Source organism: Lathamus discolor, chromosome Z, assembly GCF_037157495.1.
Source record: "Lathamus discolor isolate bLatDis1 chromosome Z, bLatDis1.hap1, whole genome shotgun sequence".
Taxonomy (NCBI): Eukaryota; Metazoa; Chordata; class Aves; order Psittaciformes; family Psittacidae; genus Lathamus; species Lathamus discolor.
The window spans coordinates 19704321-19727626 of record NC_088909.1 but is presented as its reverse complement, the minus strand read 5'-3'; the positions used below and the strand labels follow the sequence as shown (position 1 = coordinate 19727626).

Genomic DNA, 23306 nt, shown 5'->3' with positions numbered 1-23306 from the left:
TTGTAGAACTTCGTGCTCTCAGACTGCTTCTATTCCTTTTATGATCTGCGCAAAGAATTTCACACTTGCTACCCTAGTTCAGCCGCCGTGAAAGATCAGACTATCAAGACCATGGCAGAATGTATCCTTTTGCTTCAGCTTCTATGCCAGACTCAATTCTGCATCCTTAGGTTTTTACCTCTGTGATCATCACAGGTTTTATTCTTCTGATCCAAGATATGGGTTTTAAAAATTGACAGGTAAAATAGAAGGGATGTTCACTTAAGTGTGGGTTGGGAGGAGCAGCTCTGCTTGTAATACATTTTTGTTTTCAATTTGAGTCTGGCACTGGGTTCTAAACCATATTTAGTAAATCTACCAAGGAAAAACATCACTTACACTGATAGTTGATCTTAAAAGAGGGGCCTAGCTGTCAGTGGGCCTTTTCAGTACCAGCTGCCTGTAAGCTTCTACTGTTTGCAGACAGTAATAGTTCTCTTGCATGATGCTTAAAAAAAGCCCCAAAACTCAAACCAGCAACAATAAAATAAGCTAAAAACCTTGCATTTAAATTTTAGGAGGATTGCTGTGGCCCAGCTGAATGTGGTTAAAGTTCAATTGTGTTTGAAGTGAAAGGAACTTAGTCTTTTTTTTTCTTTTTAACTCAGTCTTTCTTTTTTTTAACTGTTAATGCTGAAATGATGAAAGCTATCAGTAGTTTTTAGACTGTTGACCATTAAAGTGAATATTAACTGGTTTATGAGCAGAGTAGCATGTCTAATGGTCATGTGTCTCAGCTAAGACCAGTAAATTTGGTTACCAGTTCTGTGTTAATATCAGGAAAGCCTTGTGGCTTGTTTACAAATGATTGTGTAAGTCTGTTATTTTCTATAATCACCTGTTTAGATCTAGGCTTGGGAACAGACGAAGCAGAGGAAGACTTCGGTGTGTGGCAAGTGAAAACCATGGTGGCCATAATTTTCACCATGCTCTCTGAAAGCTGTAGTAAGTGAACTATTAATACAGACTGCTGGTGGGTTTTTTTGGGTTTGTCCCCCCCCCCCCCCCCCCCAAAGAATTGGCAGTAGTACTGTCATTCTTAAGTAATCTCTGACCCTGGTTATATTTAAACTTCCTGTTTTGTTGCAGGTCACTTATTTACTGAGCCTGAAAACGTGAAACACAAGTATGAAACAGGTCCTTGGTAAGCACGTTTGTAGTGGTTGTTTACAACCAAAGATGAAACTTGTCTTCAGCCAGGAAAGCTTATGGACATTTCCCCATAGTCACTATCAAAGTAGGCTAGCCCTGAGAACAATAACAGGGTATTCAGCCTCCTATGAAGACAGACTATGGCTTTTATGTTTAATGCTGTACTTTAGTCCATCTCTTTAAAGTCACTGCAAGTTAAATGCTCTTTGTTCTTTAGTTTCTGTTTAGCATGGCAGCGAGGCTGACTTATCTTACCCAGTGGTGAAGAAATATTTGTGAACTTTCCCTAAGTCAACAGGGGTTATATCTAGTGCACACTGCTGAACTACATGGTACTTCTGAAGAGTGATCTAATATGCTTTGTATTGCAAATTGGATTTATGGAGAGAAGAAACAGACTAGTTATTTGAGAATGGAACATTTTAAGCATAAATAATAGATATTCTGTGTATTCATAATTAGGAGTGCCTTTATAATAATTGGATTGTTTGGTTTATCTGAATAAGATTAATCCAGTTCCTTATTATTTCACTTTGAGATGTTTTTTCTTCATTTTTTTTATTTTTTTATTTTTTTTAAGGAACTGCAATGTGCTGACAACATAGTGTATCTTAGGCATTGTGTATATAAAAGGATTACCCCAGTTATCTTTTCTTTGTTAAAATGATTAACAGAATTAGAAGAGTCTTAACAGCAAATACACAGATTTGCAAGCTAAACTAGTAGCAAACTGAAATCTGCTAAGGTAAGGAAAACATAGATTAAAGCTTGCTCCTTTCTCCTTTCTGTGCAGTAGTAAATCTGAAACAGTGAACAGTGATACAGTAATACGTGCCAGGGGTTTGCCATGGCAGTCTTCAGACCAAGATATTGCTCGGTTTTTCAAAGGACTCAACATTGCCAAGTAAGATAATAAGAACTTGTCTTGCTTTATCACTTTGTTTTTATAGCAAGATTTTTTAGTATTTGTTTAACACACATCCCCCACTAGAGTCCTAGCTTTTATCTTTCACCAGCAAGGCCCCTTCACACCCAATGGTCATGATAACTGAACAGGTTTACCAGCCTTAGGTTTGTAAGAAAGAGTTATGAGTGAAGAAGAAAAGAGGCTTGTTAGTTGAAAACCAAAATCCTTTCATTTTTTGCTGGTACTGAAAGGGAGAAACTCCAACTGCATTGATCAAGGTAGAGTCCAAGATATAAAAGAAGGTTGAATTCTGTGTCAACTCTTCGATACTTGTTATACCTCCTAAACAGGCTGGATTCAGAAACATCCAAGTGTTGTTTGGAAGAAATTTTCGTATGACTGATGTATGTGTGTGTATTTATATATATGTTATATAGAGAGAGTGAGTTTAATTTAGCATACCTGTCAATTAATATATATTCCAGTTTCTTAACACTGAGAGAGCCTATTTTTCTTCTATTTAGAGGTATAAGGAAATTCAAATCTGCATTTCTGAGATGATGGGAGGGTCTTGCAAATTTACATCTGCATGGAAGCTGAGAAAGTGTGAACAGCATGAAATCCAGGATCTCACTGAAGGGGATTCTGCAGTATGATTGTGTTACATAAAAAATGAAATTAAATTATATGTAGTAGCATTTTCTTTTGTGATCAGTAAATTCCACGTCAAAGTCTGATTTCCTTACTATTCTTACACAGTTTTTATTAAACATATTAAAGATTCAGATTAAGTTTATTTTTGTTGGCTTTACCTTCCAGAGGTGGTGTGGCTCTTTGTCTGAATGCTCAAGGAAGGAGAAATGGGGAGGCATTAGTTCGATTTGTCAATTCCGAGCAGAGAGATCTCGCACTGGAAAGACATAAGCACCACATGGGTAGCAGATACATCGAGGTAAGAAGTGGTGACCTGAAATAAATCTCTGGGGAGCAAACTGGATATTTTAGACTACAGCTGTAAATGAGGAAAAACTGCACTTGCATTTTGGTACTTTGGGCAAAATAGAAATCTCTGATATGTGGAAGGGTGTGTTTTGGAGTTGAATGTTGTAATTTTTCTGTTAGTTTTTTAAAATCTCTTTCTCTTTAAGGTTTACAAAGCAACTGGGGAAGAATTCTTAAAAATTGCAGGAGGTAAGTGATGCTGGAGTTCAGGGTGATTACTGAAGTTCATAGGAGTATAGTAATAGTTATGATATTTTCCTTTTCTTTTTTTTTTTTTTTCTCTTGGCTGAGGGCACAAGTAGATGATAAAGTAGCTTTCCCTGTTTTGTCTTCCAAGAATACTTGACCCTGTCAAGTTCTGATTTCACATGGTTGAATTTGAGTTGTGAGCATTTGGGTTGTGATGTTCACAGCCAGATCTTGCTGTTAGGGAGGAAGATGAGCCTTTGCAGTAGAAGCATCTCTGTATCTTGTGTAAGTTCACACACACCCTGTCTTTGTTCCAATTTCATAAAAATATGAGATACTTTCAGGGTAAGGGATTTTCATTTCAAAATATATTGCTGGGTGTTAGTATTATCTCAAGTCTTCTCTGGGTTTGTTGCTAGCTATACTAATCTCCTGTTTTTTCTACTTAATGATTTGCTGCTCCTGCAGCCTATGGAATTGACTGTTATCTTTCTACCAGGCACCTCCAATGAAGTGGCCCAGTTCTTATCTAAGGAGAATCAAGTTATCATCCGGATGAGAGGCCTTCCCTTCACTGCTACTCAGGAGGATGTCTTAGGGTTCCTGGGGCCAGAGTGTCCAGTCACAGGAGGGAAAGAGGGACTTCTCTTTGTTAAATACCCAGACGGCAGGCCCACAGGAGACGCATTTGTGTTATTTTCCTGTGAAGAATATGCACAGAATGCACTTAAAAAGCACAAAGAAATACTTGGAAAACGTTACATTGAACTCTTCAGGAGCACAGCAGCAGAAGTCCAGCAGGTTGTAGCTATTGGCAGTGAGACTTGAAACTTAACAGTTAGAACTTTTCTTCTAACACTTGCACGTAAACGTGTTGTAGACAACCATGAAAGTCTATTACCTCCAGGATCTCAAGTTCTAGAAAGGGCAGTATATGATTCCTGATTGCTGTGGAAAATTGCATGACATTGTTTTTGGTTTTTGCTGTTAGCTTTTTTACTCCCACTTTTTTTTTTTTAACATCCCTCAGATTCCGAAGTAAAAATGATGCGATAGGTTTTTTTTTTTCTACTTCTTCAAGGTTGATTGAAATTACACAAATAATTCTAAAAATGTACTAGATTGGTAGTACTGTAGTAATGCTTCTCAAAAATCTGCAGCGTTGTCTTTAAATTCTGGTCTCTCTGTACAGAATTTCTAACATTAAATTCAAATCTGGATGCATTAAATCAGCTTTTGCTCCAACTGCTTTGTTGGTAACAAAGAATTACCAGGATGTATCTGACTTTTGGTGAAAGGAAGTGAAATACCTGCTTTACTAAGATAATATATTTCACTTTTGTCCTTCACCAGTTCCTGTCATCACCTTCTGAAACTGATACAACCATTTTGTATTGGCACCAGCAACTCAAGCCTGTGAAAACCATCTCATGATGCATTTTTTTTGCCACAGTGACCAAGTCTGCTCTCACTTTTTTTATGGAGACCAGGATAAAGTTTCTATTCTACTGCTACGTCTTCCTCTATGACAGTTTTGGTTTGGGTTTTGTGTTTTTGCGGGGTTTTCTTTTTTCCTGCTGTTTAAGCAAGAGATGATTTTTAGGGTATTACAGTCTCCTTGTCTGAGTCATTACAAGAGGTAAAGCCAGCTCCCAGCTATTTAGTGTTAGTACAAGGTAATTACAATAGTCTATTTGCAAATAAGAGATAAGATTTCTGGCCTGTAATGTGCTGAAAATAAATTCCTGAAAAAAGGCTTCTGTTGAGACAACCTCCCTAGACTGAATCAGTATTGACAAAACTAAACTTCTTGTTTAGCATCTCTTTCAAAAGAGTGAAATCTCTTTTCTTTATTTCTGATAATCATCACTAAATATGATTTTCAGCATTATATCCCAACAGCAAGATATTTTCCCTATGTCACTTGGGAGTGAGTCAGGAGAAAATAAGATGTTGAGATCAAGGTCTCCTATAGTTCTTTATCCCTGTTTTTTTTATTATCCCTAATTTTTTCCTCCCCGCCCTGGACTTGGAGATGAGCACTCAAGTTAAAAAAACCAGCACCCTCACTAACTGGTCAAGTTTTATTAATTACTTAGAGCCGCTGTTTTTACTTGTTAGTTATTTAAGGTCTTACTTCTTCTAGAACGACTGGTTTTAATTTACCGGAATTTAAGTAAGAACTGCATGTGACAATACTGGTTTATTAGGACAAATGTGATTTTTCAGATGTTCCTTTTTGGGATATTCTGAAATGAACTGTAATCTGCTTTTAACTTATTATTAGAGATTAGGAAGGTCTGTTGTTAGGGTTTAGCAAATTAAATTTTTTATACTTCCTCTCTCCCCTTCTGATTTTGAAACTAGATGCCCAAAATGAAACAATCTATAATCACTTGGTTTGAGAAGGTTTGGTTTTATTTTGTTTTTTTCCCCTATGATGTTGGAAGTGGATTTAATTAAATATGTGAAATAGTATTGTGAGAATTGATTTGTATTCAGCAAGATGATGTGTTAATCTCTATGTGCTTTTTTGCCAACAGGTACTTAATCGATATATGTCAACACCTCTTATTCCCACTCTCCCAACTCCCATCATTCCTGTCATACCCTCACCATACACCATTGCCACGGGTAGCGTACGTGACTGTGTTCGGCTCAGAGGCCTTCCCTACACTGCTGGCATTGATGACATCCTGGAATTCATGGGAGATGCCACAGGGGATATCAAGCCCCATGGAGTTCATATGGTCTTCAATCAACAGGTAACAGGATTTTGCACAGAAGAGCTAACTTTCCTATTACTGAACAGGGTTAGTAGTCAGGGTAGCTTACCTGTTATTAGTTGTGCTTTGTCTTCTGTAACCTTGAGAAAATACTGTCGTTTGTGACTTTTCCTCATTTCTCTTTCACTTTTACATACACACTTTTCTTCCTATATATGTATGCATAAGACTGTCTCTGTGATAAATTACTCTCTTCCTGCAGAAGGTGGAAGTAGAGTTCTGTTAACTGGCTGATTATATGAGTCTTGCCTTTCTGCTCCTAAAAATAATTGTTGGGTTATTAGTGATTGGTGCCAGATGAGAAAGAACAATACAGATTTTCAATAGACATTTGGTCTCTGTTCTTTCTGTATTTCTTGTGTCCTGGCTGTTTTAATAACAGATTATTTCCACATCCCATAGGGACGACCATCAGGTGATGCTTTTATCCAAATGAAATCTGCTGATAAAGCCTACATGATAGCTCAAAAATGTCACAAAAAAATGATGAAGGACCGTTATGTGGAAGTATTCCAGTGTTCAGGAGAGGAGATGAACTTTGTTTTAATGGGTGGCACTTTAAATCGTAGTGGCTTATCCCCACCGCCATGTAAGTTACCATGTAAGTCTCCAATTCTTCTGCTCTTTGCTGCTAAAGGCTGATATGTGGTAGGTGCTGAAGCTTTGTGGCCTTTCACCTTTTGACTTGGGTTTTGCCGTGATCAATAATCATCCATCTGTGTACATGCTGAGATTGATATTGTTCCCAATGTCAATAATGGGACTGATCAGAGGCATTTTTATTGTATTTTCGGTGATGAGTAGGGGGCAGCAAGGCCTTGCCAGTGAAACTGTTGCACACTTTGCTTTTTGTGGGTGTACTCTTCTGAGCTCTGCAGTAGACTTGCCTGTAGTGTAACCTACTTGGAATTAAAGGGATTATTAAAATGGGGAGAAATTCTAGATTCTAGCTGCCGATGAGTGCTCTTGCTATCTTGCCTTAGAGCATTCAGAAGGTACTCTTTGGGCTTACTTTTGAAAGAAAGCACCCTCTGGGATGGTACACTGACAGATCATAGTGGTCAAGTTGTATTGATTTTTTTTTTTTCCCCCTCAAGATTACAGTGAGCCTTATTGTGGCACTATAATGGAACTTTACCATTTTTATTAATTTCAATACCAAATAACAAAGCAGATATTAACATGCATTTGTAAAATAGTAAAAAACTGCCAAATATAGTATATAAAAAGAATTTGACTGCACACCAAGCCAAACTTAATGTTCATTCATGAAAATACATTAGACTAGTGATCTAGTGGGGTATTACTTTTTCCATTTGCTAGATCCCCAAAAATACTTCTTGAAGTTGCAAGAGGCTTACACATGAGGTTCCTGGTGTCAGCAACTGTGGATGCCCATGTGTAGCTAATTGTACAGTACTTTTGTCCCACAGAGTACAACTTCTGTTTGAAAGAACAGAGGATGTGTTGGTGTGCACGCCTGCTTTCTGTACGCACATGGCTTTATGCTTTCTTTGAATAACGCTGCAGTTCCCTACTTTCCATTTATATACGGACAAGGTTGCTCAGTTCTAGGAGTGGTGAACTCTAAGGAATTGCTTTTTTTTAAATGTCCCCATTGTCATTTGTGATGATGTAGCAGGGGTTTCCAGGGGAGAGGCTATAGAGCAGTCTTTGCACAAGTGCTCACACCCAGATGATATTAATCACATTGGGATGAATAATTCCTTTTGTATTGAAGAGATCTCTATTCTGATCCTTTTTTGTTGCTCTGTCCTCGTTTGTTTAGGTCTCTCTCCACCAGCCTATGCTGCTTTCCAGGCAGCAGCTGTGATCCCAGCAGAGGCAGCAATTTATCAGCCACAAGCCCTTTTGCCAGCCACCAGGACTCCCCAGGCTTCTGCAGCTACTCCTCAGACTGTTACCTACTATCCAGCTCAAGCTGCTCAGCTTTATATGAATTACACTACTTACTATCCCAGGTAACCACTAGACTTAGCTGCTTCTCCTCCCATTTCATCTCAGTGGAACAGACAATGTGTGCGGTCACTTGTGAACAGCTCTTAAACTTGTTTTTCTGGTATAGATAATCCTGGGAACTTGATGTTCTTCAACAGAGGCAGTAGCCATTTTTGCCTGATTCTCTGTGGCCTTGTAATGAGTTTGGCTTTTCTGTAGGTTCTGTTTGAGTTTCATGATAATGTTGGTCTAATATTTAACAGTGTTTTTGACATTGAGGCAATGTCATCAAGGTGGTTCTATTTCCTGGACAAACGAGAGGCTGTGTCAATACGTGTCTCTACCCTCGAGTTTGTTCTTGTACTTAAAATACTGTTTCCATACTGGAAGACTCATCATAGGTGTGTACTAGGTTTGATTTCTTATATCAGTGAGACCAAAGAACACTTTACATGTGTAAGCAGAGTAGAAGATCTCCACTTTTTTCCCTTCCCACAGATGGTATCAACATTGCTCACTAAAGTCTGGAAATAGCTTGCTCATTGATAGCTCTTAGGCTTCTGACACTTACTAGCCAGAGCATCTGGTAACCTGCTAGGTGGGCCCTGACCACAGCTGCTACTTTGCTTAATGTTTTGTGGCTAAGAAGTCCCAGTTTTGAGCCCTTGCCTGCTTTTTGTACTATGACTTTCTCTCTTTTCCCCCACTTTCTTTTTCCTCATGGTTTTATTAACAGCCTGAGAACAAATCACCTGCAGCTACTATTTTTCTTCTCCCCTGTCAACTAACAAATGCCAGTCTTTGCCTTCAACTACAAATGTTAGCAATGTTCCTTTCCTTCCCTTATGTAAAAATAAATTATCAGATGCTGAAGAGAAATTTTAAAAGTCCACAACAGGGCTGCTTGGATTTCTGTGGGTTTTGGGGTTATTTAAATTTTCATTTTCATCTTTGCCTATTTCAAGTACTAAACCCAGGTTTTAGTTTTCACAACAATTTTGCCTCTTTCTCTTTCAGTCCTCCAGTATCCCCCACCACGGTGGGGTATCTTACAGCTCCTCCAGGAGCTGTAGCTGCTGCTGCCACTGCCACCCACACTCCGATTCTGCCCCAGCCTGGAGCATTAGTCCGTATGCAGGGCTTGCCATATAATACAGGAATAAAGGAGATACTCAGTTTCTTCCAGGGGTACCAGGTCAGTATGCAGTCCCTCTCCTTGGTATTGTATTTGGGCCCCTGAGTGGGGATCAAACTGAGCAAGTGGGTGTTGTCGGAAACAACTGAACAAGTGTGAAAAGTCAATGTTGTATATTTAACTGGCAGACAAAAGTCTACACAATTTGCCTTATTTCTTATGTAATAAACATATACTAATTTGACAGCAGTAGTTTGGTGTCCAAGGGTTAGGACTTGAGCTTAGAGAGGCAGAAGGCACAAAGCCCCAGGGTGAGTGGACCTGCCAGAGGAAAGTGGGGGTTGCCAAGAGCTTTCAGTTCTGGCCTATTTTTTATGAAAGTCCTATGCAGGGGCAGGTTTGAACTTCAACACTTGGGTGTTAAATCCTGCTGGGGGCAAAGTTTTAGTACAAAAGGATGGGGCATATGTGTGGTGACTTGTTTGCAAAAGGAGAGGGACAGACCTCTCTGTCAGACGCTCTTTCGGGCACTAATTATTTAGGTTACAGGCAGGAACATTTTCCATTTAGACTGCATTACATTGTAACCTAAAGGAAAACTGTATTCACCAGACCATTTTCTACTGATAGCAAATGTTCTATGTGCTATAGACAAATTTATCCACTCTGTGCTGATTCAGTACTCTATGAGTAAGCAAACACATAGAAACTTGAGGAACATTTAAAAGAAGACAAATCAAAAAAAAAAAAAGAAAAAAAAAAGAAGAGAGAAACAAAAGCAAGAAAGCAAAGCACTATGTACAAATGGTTTTCTCCAGCAGCACTTTTTAAATTCATGGAATGGGTCCTTCCATGTCTTCTGCCTGTTTGCTCAGAGGATATTGTACTTATACCTTTGTTTTGTCATCACGCTTGCTAAAAGGGAAGATAATTGAGTACGGTTATATTCTGGTGAGTATTTAATTTCTGTGCATAAAAGCAGTTGCACAAATAGAAAAAATACCCTGTTGGCACTACTGCCGAAGCCCTGACTTAACATCAAATGGGTGGGTCTCAAATGACCCATTCAAGTGATGTGTATGGGAAAAGACAATTTTTTCATGTTTGTCCTTCAGAATTCTGTAAGTTGTGTAACAGTGATATTGCTAAAGCTTAAGATGCAGATGAGGTTTTTTTTTTTTTAATGCATAGCAGGAGTTAATGTGAAACATTCAGGCATGATACGTCTTTTCTTTAAGATTCTTAGTGAACAATGGGCTTTAATTAGTAGAGCAGTATGTCTGCTATGTAAATGAAGGTAGACTGAGAACCAATGCTTAGAAATGCATGTTTGAATTTTGGAAGACTGGGTGCTCCACCTGTTGTGGCTTCTTTTCAAATGGTACATTGGTGGTTGCAAATAGTTTCACATACTTGGTTTTTCAGTGGAAAAATTTGAAAGTCAGCTGATGAAAAGTGTGTTGAATTTTGATAGTAGTTAAAAAGAAACAAAATCTTGTATTTAAGAGCTTTTTCTTCAGCAGATACTTCCAGAGTTCAAACCAAATGCAATTACGTGTGGCTTTCATTGTTTACAGACAAACAGTAGTAATCATTCATCTGTTGCTTATCCATTGATATTTTACTTTTTGGTTTTGTTTTGTTTTAACTTACTGGGAATTTTGGTGGATGAATGGTGGTTGTATTAAAACCTAAAGTGGAGAAGCCTATTTTCTGAATTGAAATTCAGCCAGAACTGTAAGAGCACCATTGAAAAATGTGACCTGAACCTCCTTGCATGGAACAGGTCAGCGACAATGTCTGGTAACTCTGTCTTCTACTAGATCCTCAGTTTAGTGAATGTGGACTTTGGGTCTGCTGCTGAGTGTTCCATTTTCCTTGTTTCTGCTTTTGGAGAGCAGTTCACAGTGTTCGTATTGCACTATTCAGTGTTTCAAATGAATAGAAATTTAGCTACAAGGTGGAAACTATATACTTCTGCTGCAACCTCTTATCGTCATTTACTGTTATTACATTGGTCACCTCTTTGATTTCTTTAGAAGATGTTGTCCAAATGAGAGCGGGTTCAGTATCTTAGAAAGGAGCCAAGGAATTATTTTGCATTGTTCTTGGAATCCCACATGTGGTAATACTAGTTTTATACTCGCTCATTCCTTTAGGGGAGAAAGAGGTGGTGACTTACTATACTGGGGCAATATTATGGCTCTGGAGCAATAACTGATTTTTTTTTTCTTTTTTTCTTTTTTCTTTTTTCTTTTTCTTCACCCTTTCTCTCTTACCACATTATTTTTTCATTTTCTGTTGCTGCCAAGGATTTATTGCATGATGCTCCTGCTCATTTATAAAGTGAGCCCCTTGTAATCATCAGTGGTTTGGGCATGGTTTTAATCTCTGTATAACTAATTGATGTTGGTATTCAGTGGGCTTCAGCATTGGTATTCTGGGAACCAGATCGGAGATGCTGAGATGGAAGGGTGATTTTTGTCTTTCTGTGTCCTTGTCTGAAAGAAATAGGTTTGAAGTTTCAATTCTTGCTTTATTCTTTTCTGTTTTCTTCCTTCAGTCTTGATGGGCTTTGTATATTGCATGTATGCACATGTTGGTACTTGAAGTGAAAGCATCTTTCATACCAGACCTGCCTCTTAAGAGATAGACTTTACTTATCATGGGCTTCAAAAAGCTGGTCTCAACATCAGTACATGCTTCTTACAAATAATGTAAAATTCTATACATCAGCATTTTAATTTTCATATAAGTGTATAAAACCTCTTGTTTAGTGGTTCAGCAGTTTGATTTCTTCTTGTTGTTCTGCTTTCTTATTTTTATTGTAGAGAATTCCTTCCAGCTTGCATGTGTTTAATGTATCTTGCATTAAACAATCTTGAAAAACCTGTGAGGAATTTAGTAGTAAATCTTGGAGATGTTAATTTTTCCCATCATCTTCCTGTATAGTATTGTACTGTAATCTTCAAAAGATCTAATATTAGTACACTGATTCAGTTAGTAATTCATGTTAAACTGCTTTTTAGTTGTACTGTAATGCAACAGGGCTATTGATTTGACTCCAATCTTATACTGGATACATAGATAAAAGATACTTAACAACAAACCCCAAACCAACCAAAATTGCCACCACGACAAACCCCAAACCAGCCAAAAACACCACAACAACAAATACAGTTTGAATAGCACAATGAGTCATTGCTCTGACAGGTACTGAGTACAAGTGACTCAGCATTATGGGCATCATGCTAAAGTAAGGGATTTGTGGATGTTTACAGGAAACTTCCATTATAATAAAAAAAAAAAAAAGTGATTGTGAAGAGAACCTTCTAGAATTCAGAAAAATAATTAATCTTTCAGATTCTCTGGGGAAACTTTTGAGAAAGAATTGGTGCAAAAATAGTAATTACATGCAACACACTGCTCTGTTACTTCAGGCCATCACTCTACAGATGTAGAAACAATGAGAGAAATTAAATAAGGACCAGGTGTAGCTGAGTGATGGATTTACAAGTAGTTGTTTGTACAAATCAGAATGAAATGCTGTGCTAAAAAGTCATTCTCTTTATCAACTGGCTAAATCCTGCATGGATTTTACTTTTCAACCTTTAGATGAATCAATGAGAAATATTTCTAATCTCCAAAGAATGTGCTGATTTTATATATATATATTTTTTTTTCTTTACTGATTATGAGAATGCAGAACACTGACAGAGATGGTATTCTGACAACTGTTAGGTTTGTGTACAGGTAGGTGCAATTCAACTGTGGCCATGGTCCTAGCTGACCAAAAGCTGATTCATATCTGTCATTTTAGCTAGCATTCAGCATGCATTTAGTAACAGTAGGCTACTTTTTGGAGGCTAGCATGTAAAGTAAACTCATGTCTGCCTAAAAAAGTCTGTGTGGATAAGTTCTTAGAAAGCAGACTTCCTATTTAGGTAAGTTGTGTGTAATTATGGTAGTGCTTCAAGTACTAAAAAAATAAACTAGGAGAATACTAAGATTTAGGGGCTATGTTCATCATCTGAGCATTACTTAAAGCCTCCTGAATGTGCTGAAAGAGTCTAGGACAGAAATGAAGGGACTTCTTTGCGTACGTGGGTTTTTTTTTTTTTTTTTTGTAGGTGGAATTTAAAATAAATGCTGTTCCTTAAACCTGTGCTGGGCTTAGGTGCTTTTTATCTGCAGCTGAAAAGAGCTTGTGCAATATACTAATCCTTCAAGTCTTCAGGGACCCAGAATTCAAGGCTTATTGTTGATGGGGAAGAAGGGTGGCTTGTGCTTAAAACAGTAATAAGGAAGTGAAGGGGAGTGGATGGATGGCTTAATTCCAAAGGCATTAGCAACATTTCTCCTGTATCAGGACATCAGGCTTCATTGTTCCTTACTTTTTAAGGATTAGGGCTCTTTTTTTTTTTCCCCCCAAATTCCATGCTTAAACAAAGGAGTATTCTGTTTTCTATGGGTTCCTTTTGAAATCTGACCCTTCATAATCTGAAAAGGATAGATACCCCATGCCTGTGTGCCAGCTCCAGGCATAGCACCATCTGACTAAGGAAGAGAAAGAGAATGTGGTAGAGGATGAATGCCCACTCACTGGTATTTGAAGTCATCTGGCAATATAGATGTTATTATAAGCTCTTGCCATGCACTTGTAATAGAGTATCTGGTTTATTTGTTTTATTCCTAAATTTATCTCCCACCTGGGAATGTTACTTGTGTGGGGAAAGCATCTGTGGAACTGAGTGTAGTAAATTAGTGGTTACTGTTTCTTCTGTTGCCTTCCATGCTTGACGTAAGAGACTAAGTGGCACCATCTTCAAGCTGTATTTTTGGGAACAGGTATTACATATTTCACTGTCTGTTCCACAGAGCATTCAGGTGGTGGCCAGTGATTCTGTCGGCACACTTAGGGTACAAGCCACGTTAGGGTGTTTTTCCTCACTCTTGTGTCAAATGTTAATTACCTGGTCATTAGGTCAGATTCTGTGTTCCAGGCTTACAGTATCTAAACTTTCTTCCAAAGTCTGAGAGATGGATTTCTTCCCTTGGGAACAGAGTTTATTGGTAGTTCAGGTTAGAATTGCAACTGCAATCCTGAAAATGCCATTTTGCCTGGGATGTTTTCTCTTCCAAGGTGGATATAGATATATATATATATATATATAATTATAATTATTTTTTCTTTTTAGCTTTCATTCTCCTCCTCCTTCCCTCTTTTTTTTTTTTCCCTATTTGTGTCACATCTAAATATACTTTTCTATTTTGATTTTAGCAATGGATTTTTTTTATTATTATTTTATTTTTTACCCCAGGTTGCTTTGCATATGCTTTTTAGACTGATCCTTGAATGCCTACTCTAGGAGATACAGAAATGAAATGGAAATTGGTGTCTTTCTGTTTGGTGTCCTGTTTAAATCTGTGTACAGTCTGTGAGGGACAAATTCCCATATTCCTTTCAACATAGCAGATAGTACTGAAAGAAATAGCATGGATAAAGAAGAAAACAACAGTTATAAGGAGAGTGTAGTATACTAATTATTATTTTTTTAACCGGTCTGTCTCTGATTCCTATTACCTTTTTCCTTTTTTTTTTTTTTTTTTTATTTGTTGTTGTTTTAGTTTGGGTTATTTGTTTTTGGTTTTGTGGGTTGGTTTTCTTTTTTTTTTTTTTGGTTGGTTGGTTTTTTAACTATGATTTTGCTCTGTAGTAAGCATAGCAGGTGGTCTACCTAGGAGATGCTACTGTACTGGATACAGTCATAAATGTTCATCTCCTTGGGGGGGGGGGGATGTTATTTAACATATATCTGTCACTACTGTCAACTATTATCATATGTTATTGAATATTATAGACTATATTACAACATAATTTAATATACATGAGTTAAAATATCTGCCACTTCAAATGTTAATATCTAGAAAGGTATTTATCTTATGCTTGTAAGGCAAAGTGTTGATTCTGTAAAGAACCAACATGCCCTTTGGGAAACAACATTTTGCCTTTGTCTTCAGCTATGAAACTCCCCATTGTCACAGCAAGATAACCGAAGAAGAATGCAGGGAACGTAAAGCGCCATTCTTCACTATTTGATGGAATCTCTGTTCCATTCAGCTGTGGGATTTTTTTCCCCCATATATATGTGTATGTGTGTATATATATATATATACATACACATACATACATACATATATATATATATATGTATGCATACTCTTCTCGTCATCTTTCAGTCTGCTGTAGAGCTGATCACTGACACCAGATTTAGTAACTGTTTGCAAAGGTTCTGTTTTGCTTCTGTCTACTAATTGTGATTCTAAATGCCAATCCTATCCCATACCTAGTTTCCAGCTTTCTTGGATCCTATTTCTCATCTCTGATCACTAGAAGAAGCTATTATAGCATATGCTGAGAACCAGAGAGCATGCTGAGAGGTATGTCTTAATGACCTTCACTCTGCAGCTGACTTTTCTGATGGAGCTCTCAATTTGAATGGTGTTTTGTGTAATTTTCTTTACTAGACTAAGCAAGACTATTTGATGGCTACTCAATGTTAAAAGAAATTGCTTTATTGTCTGAATTTACTTCTGCATTCTTCTTCAGTCATTCTAGAAAATAGCTTCCCTCTTTTTATCATCTAGACTACTATATTTTAATGCTACTATTGACATACTGAGAGTAAGAGGAAACCTCTGAGTGAGAAATAATAGAAACTTCTAGGTTGGAACAGAAGTCCAACTCCCCCCAAGAGCTGTGAGCTAACAGGGAGGAGGGAAGAATGCAGCAGCTCTGAGGAAAGAGGCTGTGTTTCTGTTCAGAGAAGAAAGGAAGGTGGAAATGAGATGATAGTGGGATAAGATGAGGGTAGTGGATAAACTAACATTGAGGTCTGCTTTAATCTTACTCCACTTTAAATTTAAGGGGGACTATTGCAGTATTTGGTAACATTTTGCTAGCTGTTTGTGTGATAAGTGTAGGTATTTGAATATACAATGTGGAGTTTTATATTACCTCAGTATTGTCACACTTGGATGGGAAAGAAAGTACAAGATTCTAGTTTAGCGAACTTTCAGATGATTATACTGGGCCTATTGCATTGGAGGTGAAGCTAGCAAAACTGTATTTCTATTATGAGCAATGAGCTTATAGGTTTACCCTTGGCTGTACACTTTGTCCTGCACAGTTGGATGTTCTGTTTTGTTCTCATAGGTTTCTGAAATGCAGACAGAATCAGAAGTATTCATGATTACGTACTTCCTTAGGCAAGTTAGGGTAGTTTCCATTTCCTACACAGGGAATAAGAATTCCCCCACCTTATTTTCTAGCTTGGTTTGCAGTACTACTTTTCAAAATCTGTATGTTTAAAGAACTTACTCTTCCACAGTTTCTATTTTATTTAACTGCAGCCTTTTACCAATCTTGTGATTAGAAGTTGCTTCTGTTGCTGGGTATTTTAATTTTTTTTTTTCCTTCCCCCCTTCCCCTCTATGTTGTTTGTGCATTTCAAATACAACCTTTTAAATACTCCCTCACAAGAAACTATAGATCTTTGCCTACTATACATCTACTGATAATCTAAAGTATGTACTATCTTGAGACATTCCTTCAAAGAGTAAACTTGCATTTTGTAGATTTGTTTCAAGGGCAGGTCTGGAAACTGATAAATCTAATATTTGCACGGCCTGGTTGCCCTGGCAGAGACTATCTAGAAGGTACTTCTTGTATTTGTCTTTTACTTAATGGCATGGGTCTAGATGTGAAGGTGGCTAGAATTCAGTAGCAAAATTCTGGGAGGTTCTTTTCTTTTATGTTCTCTGGGCTCTTGGTTATTGTCTCTGTGGAAGGTGTATACTGTGATGGTTGGTATTTTTTCCTTTCAACTTCACTTTGTATAGATAAAATGTGTTTTGTATACCAGAATAATACTTTCTTCTCCCTAAACTGGCAGGAGACTCTGTATTACAGAAATAGAAAAGAAAGACAGCATGGTATCCCTACATTGTGTGCATTTGTCAATCCTCTAAAACGCTACTCTGGGAGAGACAGGAAACTTCTTGCCACCAAAATGATATTCTGTAACTTGTATTAGGCTAAATATTTGTCTTCTGGATCACAGAAGCCACTCCAGTAGCCTTTGTGCCATGTGCAAGAATGCTCAGTCACTTTCCAGGATATGTAATTTGGAAAGATTACAAGATAGATGCAAAACAACATTTCATATTCCCCAAGATCTGTTTTCTGGCTATAGATTTCATATTTGTACCAGGCCCTGTAGTATACATTACTGTTCAGATTTAGGTTATCAAATATTTCCTAGACCTGATTCACATGTGGGGTTTTTGTTTTAATTTACTGGTGTGACTGTACTTTGCACTGTATCTTAATATTCTGCTACAAATCTATCACAATGCAGTTGCACTATATAGTTTATTTCTTTTTCCTATATTAGTATAAATGCTATTTTATCTTGAAGTGTATTCATGCTGGGATTTTCTTTAAGTATGCAGGTGTAGTCTAGGTAATGCAAGTATTACATGCAGCTAGAGTGTTTATCACTCTACCCTAGGAAAGCTGCAGTTTATTTCCATGACTGCGTGAAAGATCTGAATGAGATTTGTAACACCCCACTTCAGTTCCCAGTCTGGAAGGTGCTCATCTGTCCCAGTGAGACTTGTTACTGGAAGCATGGTTATGCAAACGTAAGAGTTTTGGTACTGATGCTTCTGTCTCATAAAGTAGAAGGGGAAAAAGGAGCATGTTGTGGTCTGGGCTATTTCCTTTCCTTGATAAGGAACAGTTCAAATACATAATTTAGAATATTCCCCGTATGAGTTTACTTTAAATCTGTTTTTACAATCAGTAATTCCAGAAGTTTTATATCTTGCATAAACCAGAGGTTTTTTTATCTTGCATATAAAAATAGTTATCTGTCAGATTCGCTGTCTCCTGCCAGTTATTACGGATGATGTGCTTAATTATGGTTGGAAATGATCATCTGTGTGGCTTGCTGTACCAGAACTATTCCTTCTCTTGCTGATTATCATATGTCGCACTTGTACTGTAGTATGCACCTGATGACTACAATGGCCTTATTCAGCTGAGCGATCAAGCAAGGAGTGTGTTACAAGCACCGAAAGAGTGGGTCTGTTTGTAACTGTTTGTAACTTCTGAAGAAGGTAAGATCATCTGACAGAAGCTGCTTCTCCAGTGTTGAATGGGAAGGGAAAGAATGGCTTAGTGGTAAAGTTCTTGTTTATGGCTTATTCCCCTTCTTAGCTTGCATTGGGATTCTTGCTTTAATCTTTCTGCTTTTGTCCTGTTAAAAAAATCAACTAACCTAAGGAAACAGGCCAATTGTGATCTGTAGGTGATAGGTTAGTAGTGGTGGAAGTAATGTGATTGCCTGGTTCTGCGTAGATGATGTGTTTAAATTTCCGTAAGGATTTATTAGTCCTTGATTTGTATGTGAAGCTTTCAGTGCAATACTTTATTTTTAGCATAGCGGATGACGACTTTTTTTTTTTTTCCTCTGGGTATGGCTACAAAGCACATACAAGTGTGTGTGTAAAAAGCCCCCAAACCTCTGACTTTCTTTCCTGTAGGGTGTAGCTGGCTGTTTCTTGGTCTCTCTGATACAATGTAAACTGTTGCATTCTTTTTTTCAGTAGAAGCTTCTTTCGTATAGTGGCTTTCTAATACAACTGACTAAATTTGCTAATGATAGATTTACCTGCATTTTTGGTATTAACACATAATTTTTAAAAAAATTATAGTATGAAAATTCTCAAAAGAGAACTTGGAGTTTGTGAAGTGCCAGTACTATTGTATTCTACTCAAAATGCTACTGACCAGCTACTACTTTTTTTTTTTTCTTAAAAAAAAAATCCAAACCCAAACTCCCCCCCCCAAACAAACAAACAAAACCCAACCTGAAACAAAACAACAACAAAAAACCCCACAGAAAACTTTCAGTACAAAAAATGGCAATCAGATACTGGGCCTTGATAAAGTTATCTTCATATACTCACCATCACTTCCGTCACTTCTGTTGTTTTCAAATGAGTTGTTCTCTCATGGTACAATTAGATCTGTTAGGGAGAAGATACACAGGCTGCATAATCTGGTCTCATACAGAAAACCCATTATCACTCTGAGATTCTCTATGTTTATGTGACCTTGGGCAATCTGTTTGGCTCTCTTGTTTTACTCAGAGTAACTGGAAAATAAATCAGCAGCATAGCAGATTGTACACTGCATGAGATGAAAACAATCTTTGACTAGAAAACAGTTCACAGAGTAGCTCATCCTGAATTCTAAGCAGTCCTCAGTAGTATCACACAGGGCTGTATTTTACTTTAAATATATTGCTTGCAGAACATGTAGGCTTCTCTACTAACTTTCTATGGAACTCTTATGATGTGAATTTCCAAATCCTGATATTGGTATTACACCAGTGCTGCTATTTGAACTACTTTTTAAAGCCCTCCTCTGCACCTACAGGTCCAACTGTGCTCCATGTCTGTTTTCAGCTGACTGTAAACTGCAATATTTAACTTATGTCCAGGACTGACGGAAATGACCCAATATGGATTAACAACAAAGAGCTGGTTGAAAGCAGACCATATTTTAGCACAGATTTGTGGCTCAACCCAAACTGTGTACAACTTTCTTAATGAGCACAGTGTTATTCTGAAATAAACCAAGATTAATTCCAAACCTGATCTGGGCTTTAGGCATGGTGTTTTTTGTGTCTGAATTTCTTTCTGCGCGCTATTTCCTGACTAACTTTGGTTCTGTGAGAAGAAATTATAGGAAATCTGTACTAACTCTTATACCTGCTTTTAGTTTCTAAAGTGTACTGTTGCTTATATCTGAAGAATACTCCTAATGCCTGACAAGTGCTTGGGCGGCATGTACTTGCTTTGCTTTTGTATCTTTGAATGTAAAGCTGCTCAGAAAGTGCTATGGGTAATAACTAAGTCGTCTGATATTTCTTTGCAGTATACCTAGCATGCACATATTCTATAAAAAGTTTAACCCTTAAATTTTTTAACTCATGAAAACATATGTCATGTGAACTTAACTTGGTTTGGGTTATTACGCATAAAACTGGTTGGTTTTTCAGTATGTGTTTTGTTTGGTGCTGATTTCTCTAACAAACTAACCTTGTATTCTGAGCTTCTGATCCTTCAATCTTTGGTTTTGACACTTCAGAGATTCATTTGTATCCAACAAATAGGGCTTCCAAACTTAACTTGGAGGGACTTCCAGCATGTTATAAGAAATGGCTGCCTACCTTGGTGCCATAGGGTAGACAGATGTCTTCTTTAAACCCAACATTTTGGAACTGTCTTTTAAATATCCATGAGGGCAAATGCACTTCAAAGTAAATTGACTCCAAATACTAAATAATCTCATTTGCTATCCTGTTTTTTTCTTAGCCTTGTTAAAATTACAGTAAAGACCTATTTAATTCAGTTGGACTGCACCAAATTTTACTTTGTTTTGCAGAACAATCTCTCTTGTGCTCTATAGCTGTGTAAAGTTCACTTCATCCTTCTAACACAGAGGTCTTGTCATTTTTTAATTTATTTTTTTTTTAACTTTGTGAGTATTCACATGTCTTTGTCACTTGGCCAGCAATCTGCATAGTACAAGAATTTTTCATGGAATGCCTGGACTTTCTTGCTCCATTTACTCTTTATTAACATGAAGTCTTTACTTTCTTATCAACCATTAATCTGAATTACTTTTCTAGCAAAACCTTTGTATAGAATTAAGTCTACAACATTGTGTTCAGCACAGCAGCAGAGTAAGAGCTGTCGCTGTTTGCCAAACTGAAAATTGAATTCTTTGGTCCCTTTTCTTCCCATTCTCACATCGACAATCTCTTTTTTATGCAATATACACAGCAGTGGAGTGAACCAGATGCACAGCATTAACAGCTGTGTTTCCAGGTGTGATCTCTGGTCTTAACAGGTTTTATTCTTTTGTCTTCTTGTACCACTGCAGCTCCACCCAGATTCCATCCTCATGCTTCACGACTTTAGTGGCCAGCCCAGAGGAGAGGCACTCGTGAATTTTCCAAGCCTGGATCTAGCAATGAAAGCAGTGGCTGAGAAAAAAGGACAGCTTCTGGGAAGCCACTGTGTAGAACTGTTTCTGGTCTAATTAAACACTTTTTTTGGGGATACAGAAAGAATGTCACACTAAACACTGTGCCTTTTGCAAAATAATTTTTCCCTAGCCACCCAGGCAGCAGCAAATGTGCGTTTTCAGATAGAAAATAGAGTGGGACATGTCCTGTGTTTTGATTTGAAAAATGGCTTATCCTATGCCAAAGATAAAGTGAAACAAAAAATTATGCAGTTAATTTATTTAGTTTCTTATATGCTTGTGTGAAAATAAGCAAACCCATTCTTGGCATCTAATTAATTCTGAAGACAATCTAACAGCACTTCAGCTATTGCAGCTGTGAGAGAAACCTGTTCAGTAGCATTTGAAGTGGAAAGCGAAGCTTGAGTCATTCAAGTTCATCTGTGTGTAGTTTTTGAGCTTACGCTTGAGAAAGTGTCTGGTTTTTGTAGAGTTGAAATGTCTCTACAAAGTTCTTTTGGAGTGCATAGCTTTCCCAGTTCAAAGCTTGGATCATACTGATTTATTCTTGATTGGAAAATACCAGGATGCAGGACCCCAAAAGCAATTGTGCTTCTTATGTTTTAATTAGATATTATTTTGCAAAAGCCATATTTGTCTTGCCAATGTACTGCTGCCAATATGTTAAGTGAAAAAATAAACCTACTGAAAGCAGGAAAGTCCTTCCTGCTCACCCATAAATCCCTGCCCCAGCCCAAGAATTTTTATCTCTATAGGACAAAAATGGCACATAAACCTGAGTACTAATAAGTTATATTTTTTATTTAAGCATAATAGCTTTCAGATACTGTATTAAATATTTTGCTGTAGTTTATGTGCATGCAATTTGTTTACATCTTTACCTACTTTATTTGTATATTATGAAACAAGACATGTTGAATCTAAATCCTGCAGTGCATGCTTCCTTCTTTCTGTGTGTATGTACATTAGATAGAAGTACTTTTTTGTTATGTAGCATGTGTTTAAAAAAAGACATCTGCTGTAGAAGCACTAAATGACTTTGTTTTCACTGTGCCTTACTTCAAAACCATTCCAAGTGCAATACCAGCAAAGCAAAATGTAATGAAACCTGTTGTGACATGTTCATAGATGTCTGAATTGATCTTTCTGTTAGTGTACAATTTGAGTTGCACTTAATGGAATGATGTATGCTTCTTTCTATTGCAACAAATAAAAGAGATTCTTATGATGTATACTGGCTTATGCGTTGTTTTAATATAATTTATCAGACAATGACATTCCATTAGATAACCTTTTACTATTTTTTTTCTCCTAGATTGAGGTAAGCATATGTATGTTATGAGAGTGGGTTATAATTTTTTTTTTTACACAAGCTGGTAAGCCAGAAAAATTATGATACATATTTCTCTTGTAGTGGAACACTTTTTAGGTAATGTGATGTAACAACTGATCTACTAAAAACATCTAGTCTTTTTACAGCTTTCACATTGTTTATACCTGCTCTGCTCCTTCCTTGGCAGGTTGGGTGAGCTGAGCTAGGCCTGGAATGGAGCACCTTCAGTAACACACTGGCCATGTTCACATGTACACATTCCCCGTGCTCTTTGAACACCTTTATGCACACAGTGGTCACAGATTAGTTTTTAAGTGCAGTCCCATGCTAACATGATCTGTAATGACTAACCCACTCTACCATGTGCACTCTGTACCTAGCTGTTCAGTAAGAAAGAGGGCTGGCTGGCATCAACTGCAGTTTTAATCCCTGTTTAGCATGAGATGGTGGAAACCAGTTACAGAAATTGAACGTGGCTGTTTCAGTCTGTGTGTTTGGTACAAAACCTCAGAGGTTGGATTGAAGTAGTGTGCGTATCTTACCAGTTACCTGTAAAGATGACAGCAAGGGAGGTGGTAGCAGTTTGGTTAGATCAGAGACTCTGGGAGGTGGAAGGGGGCTGTCTTCGTACAGGCCAGACCTGGAGACGTTCCCTCTGAGCTTTCATGTTTACGTTGAAA

The 23306-nt window shown here is 37.5% G+C and overlaps 1 protein-coding gene across 6 annotated transcripts in view; it reads left to right on the top strand.

Moving 5' to 3' along the window:
* ESRP2 (epithelial splicing regulatory protein 2) overlaps nucleotides 1–22525 on the top strand; it is a 45383-nt gene extending 22858 nt beyond the window's left edge. For 2 of the 6 annotated variants that reach the window (XM_065662185.1, XM_065662180.1), the window contains exons 5-16: nucleotides 7–121; nucleotides 886–984; nucleotides 1129–1183; nucleotides 1985–2095; nucleotides 2918–3050; nucleotides 3247–3289; nucleotides 3789–4090; nucleotides 5833–6054; nucleotides 6478–6676; nucleotides 7865–8057; nucleotides 9052–9229; nucleotides 21189–22525. In XM_065662185.1, coding sequence (XP_065518257.1) covers nucleotides 7–121; nucleotides 886–984; nucleotides 1129–1183; nucleotides 1985–2095; nucleotides 2918–3050; nucleotides 3247–3289; nucleotides 3789–4090; nucleotides 5833–6054; nucleotides 6478–6676; nucleotides 7865–8057; nucleotides 9052–9229; nucleotides 21189–21347 — 1809 coding nt within the window. In that variant the 3' untranslated portion in view covers nucleotides 21348–22525. Of the gene's footprint in view, nucleotides 1–6; nucleotides 122–885; nucleotides 985–1128; nucleotides 1184–1984; nucleotides 2096–2917; nucleotides 3051–3246; nucleotides 3290–3788; nucleotides 4091–5832; nucleotides 6055–6477; nucleotides 6677–7864; nucleotides 8058–9051; nucleotides 9230–11208; nucleotides 11295–18240; nucleotides 18353–21188 lie in introns of those variants that run through there. The other 4 variants (XR_010608674.1, XM_065662184.1, XM_065662183.1 and 1 more) reach the window with 4 other exon arrangements.
* Nucleotides 22526–23306: the final 781 nt, after the last annotated feature.